The following is an 18,689-nucleotide window of genomic DNA, read 5'->3' as shown; positions in this document are numbered from 1 at the left end:
ACCAATGACCATGAACTTACAATAGCTACAGCCAGGAATGGTGATTGTGTGTCTAAAGTCAAATTTCTCTCAGCAGTCTAGTCCTGTAGTTTTTAGTCGGTTTTTGTTGCGTAATAAAATGAACACTAGGGTTAAGCCTAACATTGTGTGCCACGTGTTGTCATTTCCCACTATAAGTTCCAAGGTCTAAGAGTTAGAGTAGAGTGAAAAACGAACACCCTACAGTATGAACAGGTCAGGTTCGGTTTATTCTGTAGAAGGGATTTTTTTTGTGCAATTTATAATCCAAACCTGAGCCAGTTAACATTCCAGAGATTCAAATTCAGCTGTATGGTTAATATACGTAGCGAGAGAGCCGGGCTGCTGATATGATCGTGGCTTAAGTTCTGAAGCTTTCCTTATTGTTGATTCAAAGAAAAATCCATTAAAAACCTCAAATCATTAACGACTCCAGCAGTGTGAACAAACTGGACTTGTATTCGGTGCTGTGAATACTGTCCTTACCAGCGATGCCCACAGCCTGAGAATTTATCCCCCAAAAAATCAGAGCAGGAATCCTGTAGAATTTCTCCCTTTTAATTAGATTCTTGCCTCAGCTCATCTGCTGCTGAAACCCTCGTTCCATGCCTTTGTTACCTCTAGACTTGACTTATACCAACACACTCCTGGCTGGCCTCCCACGTTCTACCATACTCAAGCTTGAGGTGATCCAAAACTCAGCTGCCCCGTGTCCTAACTCGCACCAAGTCCCGCTCACCCATCACCCCCTGTGCTCGCTGACCTACATTGGCTCCCGGTTAAGCAACGCTTCGATTTCAAAATTCTCATCCTTGTTCCCAAATCCCTACATGGCCCTCGCCCCTCCCTATCTCTGTAATCTCCTCCAGCCCCACAATCCCCCGAGATGTCTGCACTCCTCTACTTCTAGCTTCTTGAGCATCCCTGATTATAATCGCAGGATTACGTTGGATGTAGGCACAGAAACAGGCCATTGAGCTTAACCAGTCCACGCCAGCGTTTATGCTCCACTTGAGCCTCCTCCCGTCTTTCCTCATCTAAATCTATCAGCATTCCCTTCTCCCTCATATGCTTGTCTAAACTTCCCTTCAATGCATCGATACTATTCGCTTCAACCACTCCCTGTGGCAGCGAGTTCCACATTCTCACCACTCTCTGGGTAAATAAGTTCCTTCTGAATTCCCTAATTGATTTCTTGGTGACTATCTTATATTGATGGCCTCCAGTTATGCTCTTCCCCACAAGTGGAAACATTCTTTCTGTTTCTACTCTATCATAATCTTTCATAATCGCTCAACCATCGGCGGCCATGCCTTCAGCTGCCTGGGCCCCAAGCTCTGGAATTCCCTCCCTAAACCTCTCTGCCTCTCTAATCTTTCCTTCTTTAAGACATTCCTTAAAACCTACCTCTTTGACCGTGCTTTTGGTCATCGGCCCTAACATCCCCTTATGTGGCCCGTGTCAAATTTTGTTTGATAACGCTCCTGTGAAGCGCCTTGGGACATTTTACTACGTTAAATGCACTGTATAAAGGTTTTGTTGTTGTTGTTGAAATGTTTCTTACTTTTATTGCTGAAAGTTCTGGCTGTAATTTTAAGGCAATGTCCCCTAGTCCCAGACGCCCCAACCAGCGGAAAAAATTTCTCTCTTTCTACCCTGTATGATTTTTTTCTTTCTAGCCAATTTGCCTTTCCTGGACTGCATTTATTTGTGATTTTCGGAGCCCAGCAACAAGAGTCAGCACCTTGAGGGAAGGATGAGAGAAAACTGTCAACCGGAAACCAAGGGGTGATAATTAAATCACCACTGCCCCCTCCCCCCAACGTTCCCAGACTGACCCTGAGTCTGTGCATCTAACGCTCACACATAGCGCTGCCCTCCAGAATTTCCGATCAGAAAATCCCCCCTGTGGCTTTATAGGCTCATTCTGAGCTAATGGGACAATAATGGGATTGACTTCAAACAGAAACAAGGGGTGCACAGGACAGAATAATTAGGTAAGAGGAAAATAAATTGTGGCTGCAAAAGGAATGAATGCTTCTCAGCTCTCGATTACACACATGGCCCCGACTGGAAGAAAGACTTGCATTTCTATAGCGCCTTTCACGACCACCGGATGTCTCAAAGTGCTTTACAGCCAATGAAGTACTTTTTGGAGTGTGGTCACTGTTGTAATGTGGGAAATGTGGCAGCCAATTTGCGCACAGCAAGCTCCCACAAACAGCAATGTGATAATGACCAGATAATCTGTTTTTGTTATGTTGATTGAGGGATAAATATTGGCCCCAGGACACCGGGGATAACTCCCCTGCTCTTCTTCGAAATAGTGCCATGGGAACATTTACGTCCACCTGAGAGGGGCCTCGGTTTAACGTGAACAGATCCTCTTTTCCTCATGTCTGCACGAGCCCCAGTCTGCGAGCACCATCGGAGCAGACTGGGGAGCAGAAGGAGCAGCGTAGCGGCATACCACTCCAGGGAGCAGCACGTGCTGGAGCTGGAGAGCAACGGCAGTGAAAAGGGACGTCATCAAGGTCCAGGTCGGTGATTGGAGTGCGGGCAGGTACATCAGGAACGGCGAGGTCGGGGAGAAGGAGCGACGAGAGATTGTAGAGGGACGTGATCGGGGCCCAAGAGAGGCGAGGGCCCAGGGGCAGCACGGGCCCAGCCCACACTGCGATATGTGTGCGCACTAGGTCCGTGCAGCAGAGCAGGTATCCAGTCGTCTTGGTTAATCCTTGCCACTGGACCAAGACCGAGCTCTGCCAAGCCCGTGTGGTGGCTGGTGTGCAACGGTCACCACATGTTAAAAAAATCCACGCACAGGCATCTTCCACCCTTCAACATGTAGTTCGGATCTGGAATTTTAGGGCTTTTATTGAAACACCTGTAAACTTTTTGATGTGGAAGCAAGTCATCCTCGATTCAAGGGACTGCCTACGATGATGATATGATTTAATGTCTCATCCGAAAGACGGCACCTCCGACAGTGCAGCACTCACTCAGCACTGCACTGGGAGTGTCAGCCTAGATTTTTGTGCTCAAGTCCCTGGAGTGGGATTTGAACCCACAACCTTCTGACTCAGCGGTGAGAGTGCTCCCACTGAGCCACGGCTGACACATGTCTTGAATTTAATCGTAGCACGGCAAAACTTCTCTGAATGCTTCACACCATCAATTACTCTCTGAAGCGCAGCAACTATTATTATGTAAAAAGGAGTGTGCATTTATACAGTGCCTTATCTCATTCCCCGGACCAATGAGTTACTTTCAAAGTTCAGGTGGAAATAACAGAATAAAGGGGGCTGCCTCCATGAAATATAAATAAATCCCTCACTATGATTCCCTCCACGGTTGAATTGCCAAATAAAGCCCCCAGCAAGCGGTAGGAGAGGTTTTAAAAAAGCGAAACAGAGTTAAATGTGACTCTCTCCACAACTGCTGCCTGACCCGCTGAGTATTTCCAGCATTTTCTATTTTTATTTCAATTTTCCTGCATCCGCAGTATTTTGCTTTTTGTTAAAACAAGAAATCTTATTTTTTTGGTTCACATGTTAGATGCAGAATGTGTGACAACACTTAAAAAGGGCTATGGGTGGATATTTGGGGGGGAAAATTAAGAGGGAGGGCAGGAGAGTGGGGCGATGTGGATGGCCCTTCCAATGGGCTAGCACAGGCCCAAAGGGCCGAATGGCTAGGGTGCTGGGAGTCTATGTTCTTGTGTTCCCATGCTGGAGGGAGAAAGCTAAGAGAGAAAAAAACAGGATACTAACTTGTTTCATTTAATCTGTGCTATAGAAATCCTGACAGCATTGCAAATGTGTTTTTAAATTTCTTGCAACTCTACCTCGCTCCTTTTCTCCTTAAATTCCTTTCCCTTGTGCACAGCTCCCGGAAGGAGCAATCCTTGTTGCCACGTCAGGTTTAGACCGACCCCACACACCGAGGCGGGGAGGCGGGGCTGAAACAGACCTGTGAAAGTGACACGGTTATTTTTTTTACATATATGTATATTGCAAACAAGCTGAGTTCGAGCAAGAGCAGAGCTTCTCTGTGGCGGGGTCAGGCTGACAGTGCAATCAATTTGCAATTTGTGCCGCTCTGGGGCCACACCCCCCCCAACATGTTCCTCGCTTTCCTGATGCTCCTGCCTTTGACACGCGCCTTTTACAGTCAATTCATGTTCGAACTGCCAGATAAAGAGGTCCAGTGCTTCTTCGAGGAGATTCCGAGGGACACCGAGTTCACGCTGCTTTTCCAGGTAAGCTGCAACCAAGGGCTGGTCTCTTTTGCAGAAAAGGAAGTGGAATAGCTGTATCTGCTGACTGATTGTTGCAGCCATATGCTAGCAGCGCTAATGGACGGCTGCAGGCTGAGCTGGGCAGCAGCTTACTCTTCCATAACTTATCACAGAACGGTTACAGCACAGAAGGAGGCCATTCGGCCCCTCGAGCCCGTGCCGGCTCCCTGCAAGAGCACCTCAGCCAGTCCCGCCCTTTCCTCGTACCCTGCATTTTTTTTTTCCTTCAGTTACTTATCCAACTCCCCTTTGAAAGCCGCGATTGAGTCTGCCTCCACCGCCCTCTCAGGCAGTGCGTTTTAGATCCTGACCGCTCTGTTATGTATGCAACATAAGGTTCAAACTGAGTACTTGTTTAACTAAGCAAGGGACGACCTTGGCTGTGCTTTATTTAGTCCCAAAGTGCCTGACTCACAAAATGGCTGGCCTTTTATACCAGAGCAGCACTATGTGCGTGCTGCTCAGTGGCCTCCAACACTGACACTAATCTGGTGGCTGCAAATAGCATGTACATACATGACACACTCGCTGCGCAAGAAAAAAAGTTTTCCTTCATGTCGCCTTTGCTAATCGCCTTAAATCTGTGTCCTCTGCTTCTCGACTCTTCCGCCAATGGGAACAGTTTCTCTCCATCTACTTTTACTGCATAGCTTTTTTTTTTGCGGGGGACAGGGCGGGCGGGGGTGGGGGGGGTTGTATTTTGCACCAATAGCTGCGCAGGATGGGCAGTATAACTGCAGTCGGACTGCGCTTAGTTGGTAGCGCTCTCACCTGCGAGATGGAAGGTGGTGGGTTCAACCCCCTCTGCAGAGTAATCTGGTATCTGATGGTCATGCGGATGAGATGGTAAGACTGAGACGCCTACTGATGCCGCTGGATGTTAAAAATCCCAGGTTCTCCCGGGTCATCAGCCAACCATCGGTGACTGATGATTGATCCCATCGCCGCTTGTGGGATCTTGCTGTGTGCATAATGGCTGCCTTGTTTGGCTAGAAAACAACAGCCAATGCATTTCATGGCAATGCATTGTATGTGAAGTGCTTTGGGTTAACGCAGGCCTTTTTTTAACTACCAATTTGCACCAATACTGCATTTTTTTCCTAGAGCACACTGGGGGTGGGGGGGGGGGGAGTGGTATCACCCCCTTTTCATCGATCACCTGTGTGCTCGCTGACCTACATTGGCTCCCGGTTGAGCAACACCTCGATTTTAAAATTCTCATCCTTGTTTTGAAATCCCTCCATGGCCTCGCCAACTCCCTACCTCTGTACTCTTCTCCAGCCCCACAACCAACGTGTCCGCTAAGCTGTGTCTGCCGGTCCCACACAGCCCGGGATCAGTTTATCCAACGCGAAATTTTGCGCCTGCGTCAATCTTTGAATGGGCCACGTACACTCCCAAAAACACCAGGGGAACAATGCCCACAACCCTCCTGCTACCACGGATATCTCTGAGCTCCTCCAATTCTGCCCTCTTGATCATCCCTGATTTTCTTCGCTCCATCATTAACAGCCTCTGGAACGCCCTCCCTAAATCTCTCTACCTCTCTCTCCTCCTTTAAGACGCTCCCTACAACCTTCCTCTTTGACCAAGCTTTTGGTCCCTTCCCTATTATCTCCTTTTCTGGCTTGGACAACGCTCCTGTGAAGCGCCTCGCGACGTTTTACGAAGTTAACAGGCGCTATATAAATGTAAGTTGGGTTGCTGTTGTTACTCTGTAACTACCAATCGAATTTTGAAACATTACTGCCATGCTGTTGAACCACTCGGGGGAGGTACCAGGGAATGTCTGGCTTCCACTAGCCCGGTGCCCCAGGCATGAATCACCTCTGAGAGAGGTGGAGGGGAGGGGATGGCTAGAGGACGCAGTGTTACATCGGAAAAGAACTGACTGGATAGTGAACTTTGAGCCCGACTGCCTCACGTCGCTACGGACAGCTCCAGCAGGCGTTTAATAAGCCCTGGCCCAGAGCTCTGTTTTGCCTATTGAAAGGGTGGTACAAATGGACAGTGCTGTTGTCCCTGGGCCAATGCACTATCGGCCTGTTGATGGTCTTGCAGGCCGGGACCGCGGCAATTTCCGGGCCGGGCTGCCGCACGCTACACCCTTAGCGTAATGCAGCCACTGCAGGGAGCAGCGCGTGCTGCTGCAGGAGGGCGACGGCTGACTGCAGTGCGGGCAGGTACAGCAGGAGCGGCGATGTCGGGGGCGAAGGAGCGGCGAGAGTTCGTAGAGGGATGTGATCAGGGCCCAGGAGAGACGACGGCCCAAGGGGCAGCACGGGCCAGCCCACACTGCGATATGTACGTGCACTAGGTCCGTGCAGCAAAGCAGGTCTCCAGTTGTCTTGGTTAACCCTTGCCACTGGACCAAGACCTAGCTCTGTCAAGCCCGTGTGGTGGCTGGTGTGCAACAGCCACCACACGTTAAAAAAATCCACGCACAGGCATCTTCCACCCTTCAAGATGTAGTTCGGGATCTGGAATATTAGATCCTTCATTGAAACACCTGTGAACTCATCCCTTTTCGGCGTGGAAGCAAGTCATCCTCGTTTCGAGGGACTGCCTATGATGATGATGATATACTATAGGATGGATCACATTGAGTCAATATGTTGTGATGCCGTGGGATACACATCCTGTGTGAGGCTCTTAATTCACCACCTCAAATTTGTTTAATTGCTACTAGCGACAGACCTATAGCCACTAGCCAGCCTCAGCTGAAATACAGTTGCACACACTCAAAGTTTGAACGGCCAACATCTAGACTTGTGCCACTGAGTGCTTTTCACTACTCAAGGACAAACAGTGCGAAAATCTTTCACACACACACACCATCACACTTTACTGAAGTGCTAGTGTCAACACTGGGCCAGTCTTCGTCTGTACTGGGAGCTCCACACAATGGTTCTGGCATCATACCAGCAGTATACCTATGATTGTGGGTGCAAGTCAGTACCTGCTCCCTGGAAATTCTACCCAACACAAGAAAGACTTGCACTTATATAGCACCTTTCATGACCACTGAACATCTCAAAGTGCTTTACAGCCAATGAAGTACTTTTGCAATGTGGGAAATGCAGCAGTCAATTTGGGCACAGCAAGCTCCCACAAAAAGCAATGTAATAATGACCAAATAATCTGTTTTAGTGATGTCGATTGAGGGATAAATATCGGCCAGGAATAACTCCCCTGCTCTTCTTCAAAGCAGTGTCATGGGATCTTTGATATCCATCTGAGAGAGCAGATAGGGCCTCAGTTTAACATCTTATCCAAAAGACAGCACCTCCAACAATGCAGCACTCCCTCAGCACTACACTGGAGTGTCAGCCTAGATTTATGTGCTCAAGTCCCTGGAGTGGGACTTGAAACCATAACCTTCTGACTCAGAGACGAGAGTGCTGCCCACTGAGCCACGGCTGACACTAATGCAGTGAAGCTTTAATGGGAAGAGGAAGGACTGTCTTTTTTCAGGAGTCTAATGTACAATGCCTGCACTACCTGCTGAGTTGGGCTGTTGCCAGTTCCCCAGCCAAGCTGCTTTACAAGTCTGTTACCAAACTAGATTCATCCTTGCATTAATCTTTAAAAAAAAATAATCCCCTCACACACCCACTCTCCTGAAGGCACTGACTCGTATTGAGGTAAAATTCCACAGGTGCTAGCTGCCCTTTGATACCTCATCAAATGGCCAGTCTTTCATGTGTTAGGCTCTTCCACCATGGGGCCATCACAGCAAATTGGATAGCTCTTTCAGCGAGCCGACACAGGCACGATGGGCTGAATGGCCACCTTCTGTGCTGTGAGATTGTCTGATTCTGTGATGAGATTACCGATGAACCCCCAGTGACTCCTGCTGGAATATGTTGGTGTTGGGTGTCATGTATGCAAACTCTTTGTATTCACTATATGTAACTATGTATGACGTGCCACCTGAGGGCGCTGCTGTTGGAGGCCTCAGGGGTTTCCTGCCCAGGTGTGCAGGGGCATATAAAAGGCAGCCAGCCATGCTGCCTCTCACTTTACAGTCGTATTAAATGGACTGAAGTCACACAGCTCTTACTCACAAGTACATGGCCTCGTGGAGTTATTCGATGGTAATTGTAGTCATAATATTGGGTGAGAGCTAAGCTGTGTTCTGGTGGCACTTGGGGCTGGGTGGTCCCATTCCCACTTGTCTTCTCATTGCCCCTGGGTAGGTGTGTGTTATTGTGGGAGGGATCCCTGTTGAGGCAACCACTCACTGCAGTTTTTCCGGAGTTCAAAGCTCAATCATGGCAACCGGCACAAGTGCCACTAATACCGTTCTGTAAATTTAACATCACCGCTGAACGGCCTGGCTCGAATTTTAAGGTTCTGCCTCCTTGTTCTGGACTCCCCCCACCAGAGGAAAGGGTTTCTCTCTGTCTATCCTATTAACTCCTTTAATCACCTCAATTAGCAGTGTGGCGAGAATAACAGTTGGGCAGAATTTGCAAACAACAACAACAGCTAGTATTTATATAGCGCCTTTAATGTAGTGAAATGTCCCAAGGCACTTCAAAGGAGTATTATGAGATAAAAAATCGACACCGAGCCCCATAAGTAGAAATTAGGGCAGGTGACTAAAAGCTTGGTCAATGAGGTAGGTTTTAAGGAGCCTCTTGAAGGAGGAGAGAGAGGTAGAGAGGTGGAGAGGTTTAGGGAGGGATTTCCAGAGCTTAGGGCCCAGGCAGCAGAAGGCACGGCCACCGATGGTTGAGCGAATATAATCAGGGATGCTCAGGAGAGCAGAATTAGAGGAGCGCAGATATCTCGGGGGTTGTGGGGGGATGTTGTGGGGCTGAAGGAGATTACAGAGATAGGGAAAAAGGACAAGAGAGCTGGAAAGGCGGAAAGGTTTAACATAGAAACATAGAAAATAGGTGCAGGAGTAGGCCATTCGGCCCTTCGAGCCTGCACCACCATTCAATGAGTTCATGGCTGAACATGCAACTTCAGTACCCCATTCCTGCTTTCTCGCCATACCCCTTGACCCCCCTAGTAGTAAGGACTACATCTAACTCCTTTTTGAATATATTTAGTGAATTGGCCTCAACAACTTTCTGTGGTAGAGAATTCCACAGGTTTACCACTCTCTGGGTGAAGAAGTTTCTCCTCATCTCAGTTGTAAATGACTTACCCCTTATCCTTAGACTGTGACCCTGGTTCTTGGCTTCCCCAACATTGGAAACATTCTTCCTGCATCTAACCTGTCGAAACCCGTCAGAATTTTAAACGTTTCTATGAGATCACCTCTCATTCTTCTGAACTCCAGTGAATACACGCCCAGGTGATCCAGTCTTTCTTGATATGTCAGTCCCGCCATCTTGGGAATCAGTCTGGTGAACCTTCGCTGCACTCCCTCAATAGCAAGAATGTCCTTCCTCAAGTTAGGAGACCAAAACTGTACACAATATTCCAGGTGTGGCCTCACCAAGGCCCTGTACAACAGTAGCAACACCTCCCTGCCCCTGTACTCAAATACCCTTGCTATGAAGACCAACATGCCATTTGCTTTCTTAACCGTCTGCTGTACCTGCATGCCAACCTTCAATGACTGATGTACCATGACACCCAGGTCTCGTTGCACCTCCCCTTTTCCTAATCTGTCACCATTCAGATAATAGTCTGTCTCTCTGTTTTTACCACCAAAGTGGATAACCTCACATTTATCCACATTATACTTCATCTGCCATGCATTTTCCCACTCACCTAACCTATCCAAGTCACTCTGCAGCCTCATAGCATCCTCCTCGCAGCTCACACTGCCACCCAACTTAGTGTCATCTGCAAATTTGGAGATACTACATTTAATCCCCTTGTCTAAATCATTAATGTACAATGTAAACAGCTGGGGCCCCAGCACAGAACCTTGCGGTACTCCACTAGTCACTGCCTGCCATTCTGAAAAGTACCCATTTACTCCTACTCTTTGCTTCCTGTCTGCCAACCAGTTCTCAATCCACATCAGCACACTACCCCCAATCCCATGTGCTTTAACTTCGCACATTAATCTCTTGTGTGGAACCGTGTCGAAAGCCTTCTGAAAGTCCAAATACACCACATCAACTGGTTCTCCCTTGTCCACTCTACTGGAAACATCCTCAAAAAATTCCAGAAGTTTTGTCAAGCATGATTTCCCTTTCACAAATCCATGCTGACTTGGACCTATCATGTCACCTCTTTCCAAATGTGCTGCTATGACATCCTTAATAATTGATTCCATTATTTTACCCACTACCAATGTCAGGCTGACCGGTCTATAATTCCCTGTTTTCTCTCTCCCTCCTTTTTTTTAAAGTGGGGTTACATTGGCTACCCTCCACTCCATAGGAACTGATCCAGAGTCTATGGAATGTTGGAAAATGACTGTCAATGCATCCGCTATTTCCAAGGCCACCTCCTTAAGTACTTTGGGATGCAGTCCATCAGGCCCTGGGGATTTATCGGCCTTCAATCCCATCAATTTCCCCAACACAATTTCCCGACTAATAAGGATTTCCCTCAGTTCCTCCTTCTTACTAGACCCTCTGACCCCTTTTATATCCGGAAGGTTGTTTGTGTCCTCCTTAGTGAATACCAAACCAAAGTACTTGTTCAATTGATCTGCCATTTCTTTGTTCCCCATTATGACTTCCCCTGATTCTGACTGAAGGGAACCTACGTTTGTCTTTACTAACCTTTTTCTCTTTACATATCTATGGAAGCTTTTGCAGTCCGTCTTAATGTTCCCTGCAAGCTTCCTCTCGTACTCTATTTTCCCTGCCCTAATCAAACCCTTTGTCCTCCTCTGCTGAGTTCTAAATTTCTCCCAGTCCCCAGGTTCACTGCTATTTCTGGCCAATTTATATGCCACTTCCTTGGCTTTAATACTATCCCTGATTTCCCTTGATAGCCACGGTTGAGCCACCTTCCCTTTTTTATTTTTACGTCAGACAGGGATGTACAATTGTTGTAGTTCATCCATGCAGTCTCTAAATGTCTGCCATTGCCCATCCACTGTCAACCCCTTAAGTATCATTTGCCAATCTATCCTAGCCAATTCACGCCTCATACCTTCAAAGTTACCCTTCTCTAAGTTCTGGACCATGGTCTCTGAATTAACTGTTTCATTCTCCATCCTGATGTAGAATTCCACCATATTATGGTCACTCTTCCCCAAGGGGCCTCGCACAACGAGATTGCTAATTAATCCTCTCTTGTTACACAACACCCAGTCTAAGATGGCCTCCCCCCCAGTTGGTTCCTCGAGATATTGGTCCAGAAAACCATCCCTTATGCACTCCAGGAAATCCTCCTCCACCGTATTGCTTCCAGTTTGGTTAGTCCAATCTATATGTATATTAAAGTCACCCATGATAATCGCTGCACCTTTATAGCATGCACCCCTAATTTCCTGTTTGATGCCCTCCCCAACATCACTACTACTGTTTGGAGGTCTGTACATAACTCCCACTAACGTTTTTTGCCTCTTGGTGTTCTGCAGCTCTACCCATATAGATTCCACATCATCCAAGCTAATGTCCTTCCTAACTATTGCATTAATCTCCTCTTTAACCAGCAATGCTACCCCACCTCCTTTTCCTTTTATTCTATCCTTCCTGAGGAGGGAGGGAATTCCAGAGCTTAGGGCCTTGGCAGCTGAAGGCACAGCCGCTGATGGTGGGGTGATTAAAATCGTCTCTCTCTCCCTCAACAGGGGCGATAGAAGCAGAATGGTTGATGCGATATAGATACCAGATAGAATACAGAGATAGGGAAGGGTGAGGCCATGGAGGGATTTGAAAATAAGGATGAGACGTTTGAAATCGAGACGTTGTTTAAATGGAAGCCAAAGTAGGTCAGCAAGCACAGGGGTGATGGGTGGGAGCAGCATGTGGTGGCCCGGCCCGGAAATCAGTGCGGTCCCAGCCTGCAGGACCATCTGCAGGCCGGGGCCATTGGAGGGAGCAGCGTACGGTGGCATACCACTGCAGGGAGCAGCACGTGCTGCTGCAGGAGGGCTACGGCTGTGAAGCCAGGTCGCTGATTGCAGTGCGGGCAGGCACAGCAGGAGAGGCGAAGGAGCGGCAAGAGTCCGTAGAGGGAAGTGACTGGGGCCCAGGAGAGGCGTGAATCTGGGGCCCAGAAGAGGCAAGGGCCCAGGGGCAGCACGGGCCAGCCCACACTGCGATACGTGTGCGCACTAGGTCCGTGCAGCAGAGCTGGTCTCCAGTTAGTCTTGGTTAACCCTTGCCACTGGACCAAGACCTAGCTCTGTCAAGACCGTGTAGTGGCTGGTGTGCAACGGCCACCACACATTAAAAAAATCCACGCACGGGCATCTTCCACCCTTCAAGATATAGTTCAGGACCTGGAATATTAGATCCTTCATTGAAACACCTGTGAACTCATCCCTTTTTGGCGTGGAAGCAAGTCATCCTTGTTTCGAGGGACTGCCTATGATGATGATGGGCGAGCGGGACAGATAGTCGTTGAGGGAAAGGGTTTGCCGCACTCTCCTGCTGCCTGCGCTTGGTTTCTGCATGCTCTCAGCGATGAGACTCGAGGTGCTCAGCGCCCTCCTGGATGCACTTCCTCTACTTAGGGCGCTCTTTGGCCAGGGACTCCCAGGTGTCATTGGGGATGTTGCAGTTTATCAGGGAGGCTCTGAGGGTGTCCTTGTAACGTTTCTTCTGCCCACCTTTGGCTCGATTGCCGTGATCGTGGATGATCCGATCCTGGCCTCAACTCCACTTCCCTGCCCGCTCCCTATATAATCCTTGACTTCCTTATCTTTCCACAAATCTGTCTATCTCCAACTTCCATAATTCAATAAAGGATGTGACTTGGTGGCAGGTCGGTGTTTGATGAATTACTAAACGTTGAATATTCTTGTTCTCAACAGGTGGTTGCAGGCGGTCACTACGATGTGGACTGTTTCATCGAAGGTCCCAGCAGGCAGCTGGTCTACCGGGAGCACAAGTTACAGCACGGCACCTTCGCGGGGAAAGCCGAGCTCCCTGGTGTCTACAGGTTCTGCTTCGGCAACCAGTTCTCCACCTACACTCACAAGAAGATCTACTTCTACCTCCAGGTGGGCAAGGAGCTCCCGGTTGTCCCCAGAGTGAACATGTCCGCGGCACTCACGCAGGTCAGTTGGTCTCGACGAGCCTGCGGGAACCAGTTTACTCGCCCCATCGGGGGCCGATGGACGGGAACGGCTCAGAAAGCGGCGTTCCGTGTATCTCTTTTCATGGAGAAGGCCCAAGTGCACCACAGTACCCAGGCTGAGAAGCCAAGAGGAGTGATTGGGCGACGCCAGGCTTAAGCTGTCGTCATCATCATAGGCGGTCCGCGCCAAAAAAGGATGAGTTCACAGGTGTTTCAATGAAGGACCTAATATTCCAGGTCCTGAACTACGTTCTGAAGGGTGGAAGATGCCTGTGCGTGGATTTTTTTAACGCGTGGTGGCCGTTGCACACCAGCCACCACACGGGCTTGACAGAGCTAGGTCTTGGTCCAGTGGCAAGGGTTATCCAAGGTGACTGGAGACCTGCTCTGCTGCACGGACCCAGTGCGCACACATATCGCAGTGTGGGCTGGGAGCAGCATGGAAGCCCCGTGAGAATACCAGCGGCAGGTCGAGGCCATAAAAGGAGCGGAGATGCTTAAGCTGTAGGAGGACGAAGGGTTGCCCAGAGTTCTCTGTGTGTTTGGTTGAACAATTGAACATCCCCTTGCAATCGCCAGATTTATTTTTATTCATTCACAGGATTAATTGCCCATCCCTAATTGCCCTTGAGTGGCTCGCTGGGCCATTTCAGCGGGCAGTTAAGAGTCAACCACATTGCTGTGGGTCTGGAGTCACATGTAGGCCCAGACCGGGTAAGGACAGCAGATTTCCTTCCCGAAAGGGCATTCGTGAACCAGATGGGCTTTTAATGAGAATCTAGTTTCATGGTCACCATCACTGATACTAGCTTTTTAATTTCAGATTTATTTAATTAACTGAATTTTTATTCCCCAGCTGCTATGGTGGGATTTGAACTCATGTCTCTGGATCATTATTCCAGGCCTCTGGATTACTCGCCCAGTAACATAACCGCAGTGCTACCGTACCCGTAACCAGATAAGATTCCTTGTATCATAGAATTTTACAGCCTAGAAGGAGGCCATTCAGCCCATCGTGCCTGTGCCAGCTCTTTGAAAGAGCTGTCCAATTTGTTCCACTCCCCACTGCTCTTTCCCTGTAGACTTGCAAAATTTTTCCTTTTCAAATATATATCCATATTCCCTTTTAAAAGTTACCATTGAATCTGCTCCCACCACCCTTTCAGGCCGCACATTCTAGATCACAACAACTCGCTGAGTGAAACAAAATTCTCCTCGTCTCCCCTCTGGTCCTTGGGTGTGTAAGTTACACGGCGCAGTTTAACGGCCCGTCCACCCTATTGGCCGGTTTCTGCCGAGATGCAGGGAGAGTAAATTCTACCAGGTGCCATACTTGCAGGTAGCCATTACAGCAACCATCCTGAGACCATTGCACAGAATGGAGAATGAGAGTGCTGATGTTTGAAGATCCATCACGATTGCTTGTGTAAGTGTAGGAACCTTCTCCATTATACAACCGTTGATGGCCTAGGAACACATCATGATCCTTTTTGCTTATGTGGCTCAGTGGGCAGCACACTCACCTCTGAGTCAGAAGGTTGTGGGTTCAAGTCCCACTCCAGGGACTTGAGCACATAAATCTAGGCTGACGCTCCCAGTGTAGTGCTGAGGGAGCGCTGCACAGTTGGAGGTGCCGTCTTTGGGATGTGAAGTTAAACCGAGGTCCCGTCAGGTGGACGTAAAAGATCCCGTGGCATTATTTCGAAGAAGAACAGGGGAGTTATCCCCAGTGTCCCCGTATTTATCCCTCAATCAACATCATTAAAACAGATTATCTGGTCATTATCACATTTCTGTTTGTGGGAGCTTGCTGTGTGCAACTTGGCTGCTGCGTTTCCCACATTACAACAGTTACTACACTTCAAAAGTATTTCATTGGCTGTAAAGTGCTTTGAGACGTCCAGTGGTCATGAAATGTGCTTTCTGACCTACATTGGCTCCAAGTAAAACAACACCTTGATTTCAAAATTCTCATCCTTGTTTACAAATCACTCCATGGACTTGCCCCTCCCTATCTCTGCAATCTTTCTCAGCCTCACAACCCCACAAGATGTCTGCGTTCCTCAAATTCTGGCCTCTTAAACATCCCTCATTATAACTACTCAACCATCGGTGGCTGTGCCTTCAGCTGCCTGGGCCCTAAGCTCTGGAACTCCCTGCCTAAACCTCTCCGCCTCTCTACCTCTCTCTCCTCCTTTAAGACGCTCCTTAAAACCCGCCTCTTTAAACAAGCTTTTGGTCATCTGTGTTAATTTCTTCTTTTGTGGCTCGGTGTCAAATTTAATGTTTGTCTGTAACACTGTTGTGAAGCGCCTTGGGATGTTTTACCAAGTTAAAGGCGCTATATAAATACAAGTTATTATTATTATGAAGTGGCATGCCTCCATGCTGCTCCCAGGTGCCGTATCTCCGCTCCTTTTATGGCCCCAACCTGCCGCTGGTGAGAGCAGGTCTCCAGCCGTCCTGGTTAACCCTTGCCACTGGACCAAGACCTAGCTCTGTCAAGCCCGTGTGGTGGCTGGTGTGCAACGGTCACCCCACGTTAAAAAAATCCACACACAGGCATCTTTCACCCTTCAAGATTTAGTTCAGGATCTGGAATATTTGGTCCTTCATTGAAACACCTGTGAAGTCATCCCTTTTTGGCGTGGAAGCAAGTCATCCTCGATACAAGGGATTGCCGATAATGATGGTGATTATTATGATATAAATGCTAGTCTTACTTTACTTCTTTCTTTAGCTGGAATCCTCCTGTGACTTCCTCCATTCTGCATTGTCGATCGTGGTCACCTTCCAGTCACGCCAACGGATACTGGCGACGATTGATGGCCTGCATGCAAAAGCTATCAGCACCCATCTGATCTACTGGGCCTTGAGCGAGACCATCTTGCTCTGCCTAGTCACCATTGGCCAAATGATCATCCTGAAAAGATTCTTCACTGAAAAAAAGGCCAACGCGAGCATGCTCAGCACCTAACGCCCGCGGGCCGCTGTAACCTCGCCACCCGCAATCACCCGTGTGTCCCGTGTTACCGCAGTGTTACCTGACGATCGACGTGCAGTGGTTAAAGAGGAGATATAGTTGGTGAAGTTGTCCCCCAATTAATGATGTTTCAAAGGGAGAGATGCCCTCCCTTCCCGTGTCTCGCCGTCACCACATCTTACGATGGCTAACGCCTTTCACATCCTCGGCGCACCCCAAGGCAACCACGCAAGCATTAAGGGAATGAAAGGACTTGCATTTACATTGCGCCTTTCGTGACCTCCTGGCGTCCCAGCCAATTAACTTTTTGGCAGACAAAAAAAACTGGCAGCAAGCTTCCGCAAAACGGCAAATAAGCTGACTGACCAGATAATCTGTGTTTGGTGGTGTTGGTTAAGGGAGGGTGGCCCGGCAAATTCATACCCGCCAAACATACTCATCCCGACCCACTCATTCTCCAAAGGGAAAGGACCTACGACAGGTAACCCCACCTTCCCCCCACCGCTATTTTGTGCAGAAATAAAACTCTGTTAGTGACATCACAAGACTCTGTGCTAGTGACATCACAAGACTCTGTGCTACTGACATCACAAGACTCTGTGCTAGACATCACAAAACTCTGTGCTAGCAACATCATGAAAATGCGCTCGTGACATCACAAAACTCTGCGCTAGTGACCTCACAAAACTGCGCTAGTGACATCACAAACTTTTGCATTAGTGACATTGTGAAACTGCGCTAGCGACTGGAGGATAGCCATTGCCCAGGAAACCACAGACCAAGTCATCGATGTTGGAGCTCCAAGACACACAATACTTTGAAACAACCAATTAGGGACAGCTCTGACCTCTGATGGTTCCACCCGTCAGTCCATCTTCACACATTGATATTCTTGGCCCTCACTATCTCAAGTGAAACTCCCACATCTCCTCAATCGCTAAAGCTTCCTCCAAGACGTTGAGTTTCCTCTTTTGCTTCTGTTCCCCATAACACTTCTTGTCTGTTAAATCCAAGTACATCCCACGCGTGAATGGCGTTCTCATATCTGGCATCGCTCGCAATAAGAACATAAGAAATAGGAGCAGGAGTCGGCCATTCGGCCCCACGAGCCTGCTCTGCCATTCAATAACATCCTGGCTGATCCGATCTTGGCCTCAACTCCGCACTTCCCTGCTCGCTCCTCATAACCCTTATCTCCCTTATCAGGAATAGGATAGGAAACAAGGAAAAGTTTATCCACTGATATGCAATTCCAACTCTCACCTCTAGATTTCACCAACCTCTATCCCTCCATTGTATCTTCATTTGCCTCTCTCGATATAAGGAAAATAATTAGTGTCAGGTTTCCTCTGCAATTTCCTCTCTTGTCCCTTCTGAGCTTCGAATGCACAGTTCGTCCTCACTTTACCCTTGCCCTGAGACTCCTGATACTTTCTCCTACTCACGAGGACCTCAGAACTGCCTCACTGAGTCTACCTTTCCCGCACAGTCAACACACCCCAAGTTTCTAATCCTTATCTTCTGGCCTATTCCTTTCACGTGCAGAGATGTCATGTGCTTTGGGCCTCAGCTCTCCACGTGGGTTAGGAACATAGGAACAAGAAGAGGCCATTCAACCCCTCGAGCCTGCTCCACCATTCAATTAAAAATGCTTAAGAAAAGGTTCCATTCGAGCCGGCAAATTCAAGCCCGCCAAAGGTACTCATCCGGACCCACTCATTCTCCAAAGAGAAATAACCTATGACAGGTAAAGCGCCCCGATCACAAAACTCTGACATCATGAAACTGCAGAAGTGACATCACGAAACTCTGCTAGTGACATCACAAAACTGGACTAATGACATCACGAAACTGGGCTAGTGACATCATGAAACTGCACTAATGACATCACAAAACTGGGCAGTGACATCACGAAACTGCACTAGTGACATCATGAAACTCTGCTAGTGACATCACAAAACTGAGTAGTGACATCACAAAACTGTACTAGTGACATCACAAAACTCTGCTAGTGACATCACGAAACTGCGTCAGTGGCATCAATCTCAGTAAACACGCCCTCCATTTGTGATACTGCAATAACAACATAAGAGCATAAGAATTAGGAACAGGAGTAGGCCATCTAGCCCCTCGAGCCTGCTCCGCCATTCAATAAGATCATGGCTGATCTGGTCGTGGACTCAGCTCCACTTACCCGCCCTCTCCCCGTAACCC

The 18,689-nt window shown here is 48.3% G+C and overlaps 1 protein-coding gene across 1 annotated transcript; it reads left to right on the top strand.

The window, feature by feature from the left end:
• Nucleotides 1-4,057: 4,057 nt before the first annotated feature.
• Nucleotides 4,058-16,714, top strand: LOC139228146 (transmembrane emp24 domain-containing protein 3-like). The gene is made up of 3 exons (XM_070859336.1): nucleotides 4,058-4,279; nucleotides 13,227-13,472; nucleotides 16,233-16,714. Exons 1-3 carry the CDS (start codon nucleotides 4,142-4,144, stop codon nucleotides 16,467-16,469), a joined length of 621 nt encoding a protein of 206 aa, XP_070715437.1. The 5' UTR covers nucleotides 4,058-4,141; the 3' UTR covers nucleotides 16,470-16,714.
• Nucleotides 16,715-18,689: the final 1,975 nt, after the last annotated feature.

The sequence above is a fragment of the Pristiophorus japonicus genome, chromosome 17 (genome assembly GCF_044704955.1).
Source record: "Pristiophorus japonicus isolate sPriJap1 chromosome 17, sPriJap1.hap1, whole genome shotgun sequence".
NCBI classification, from domain to species: domain Eukaryota; kingdom Metazoa; phylum Chordata; class Chondrichthyes; family Pristiophoridae; genus Pristiophorus; species Pristiophorus japonicus.
This window is presented reverse-complemented; position numbering and strand designations above follow the sequence as displayed.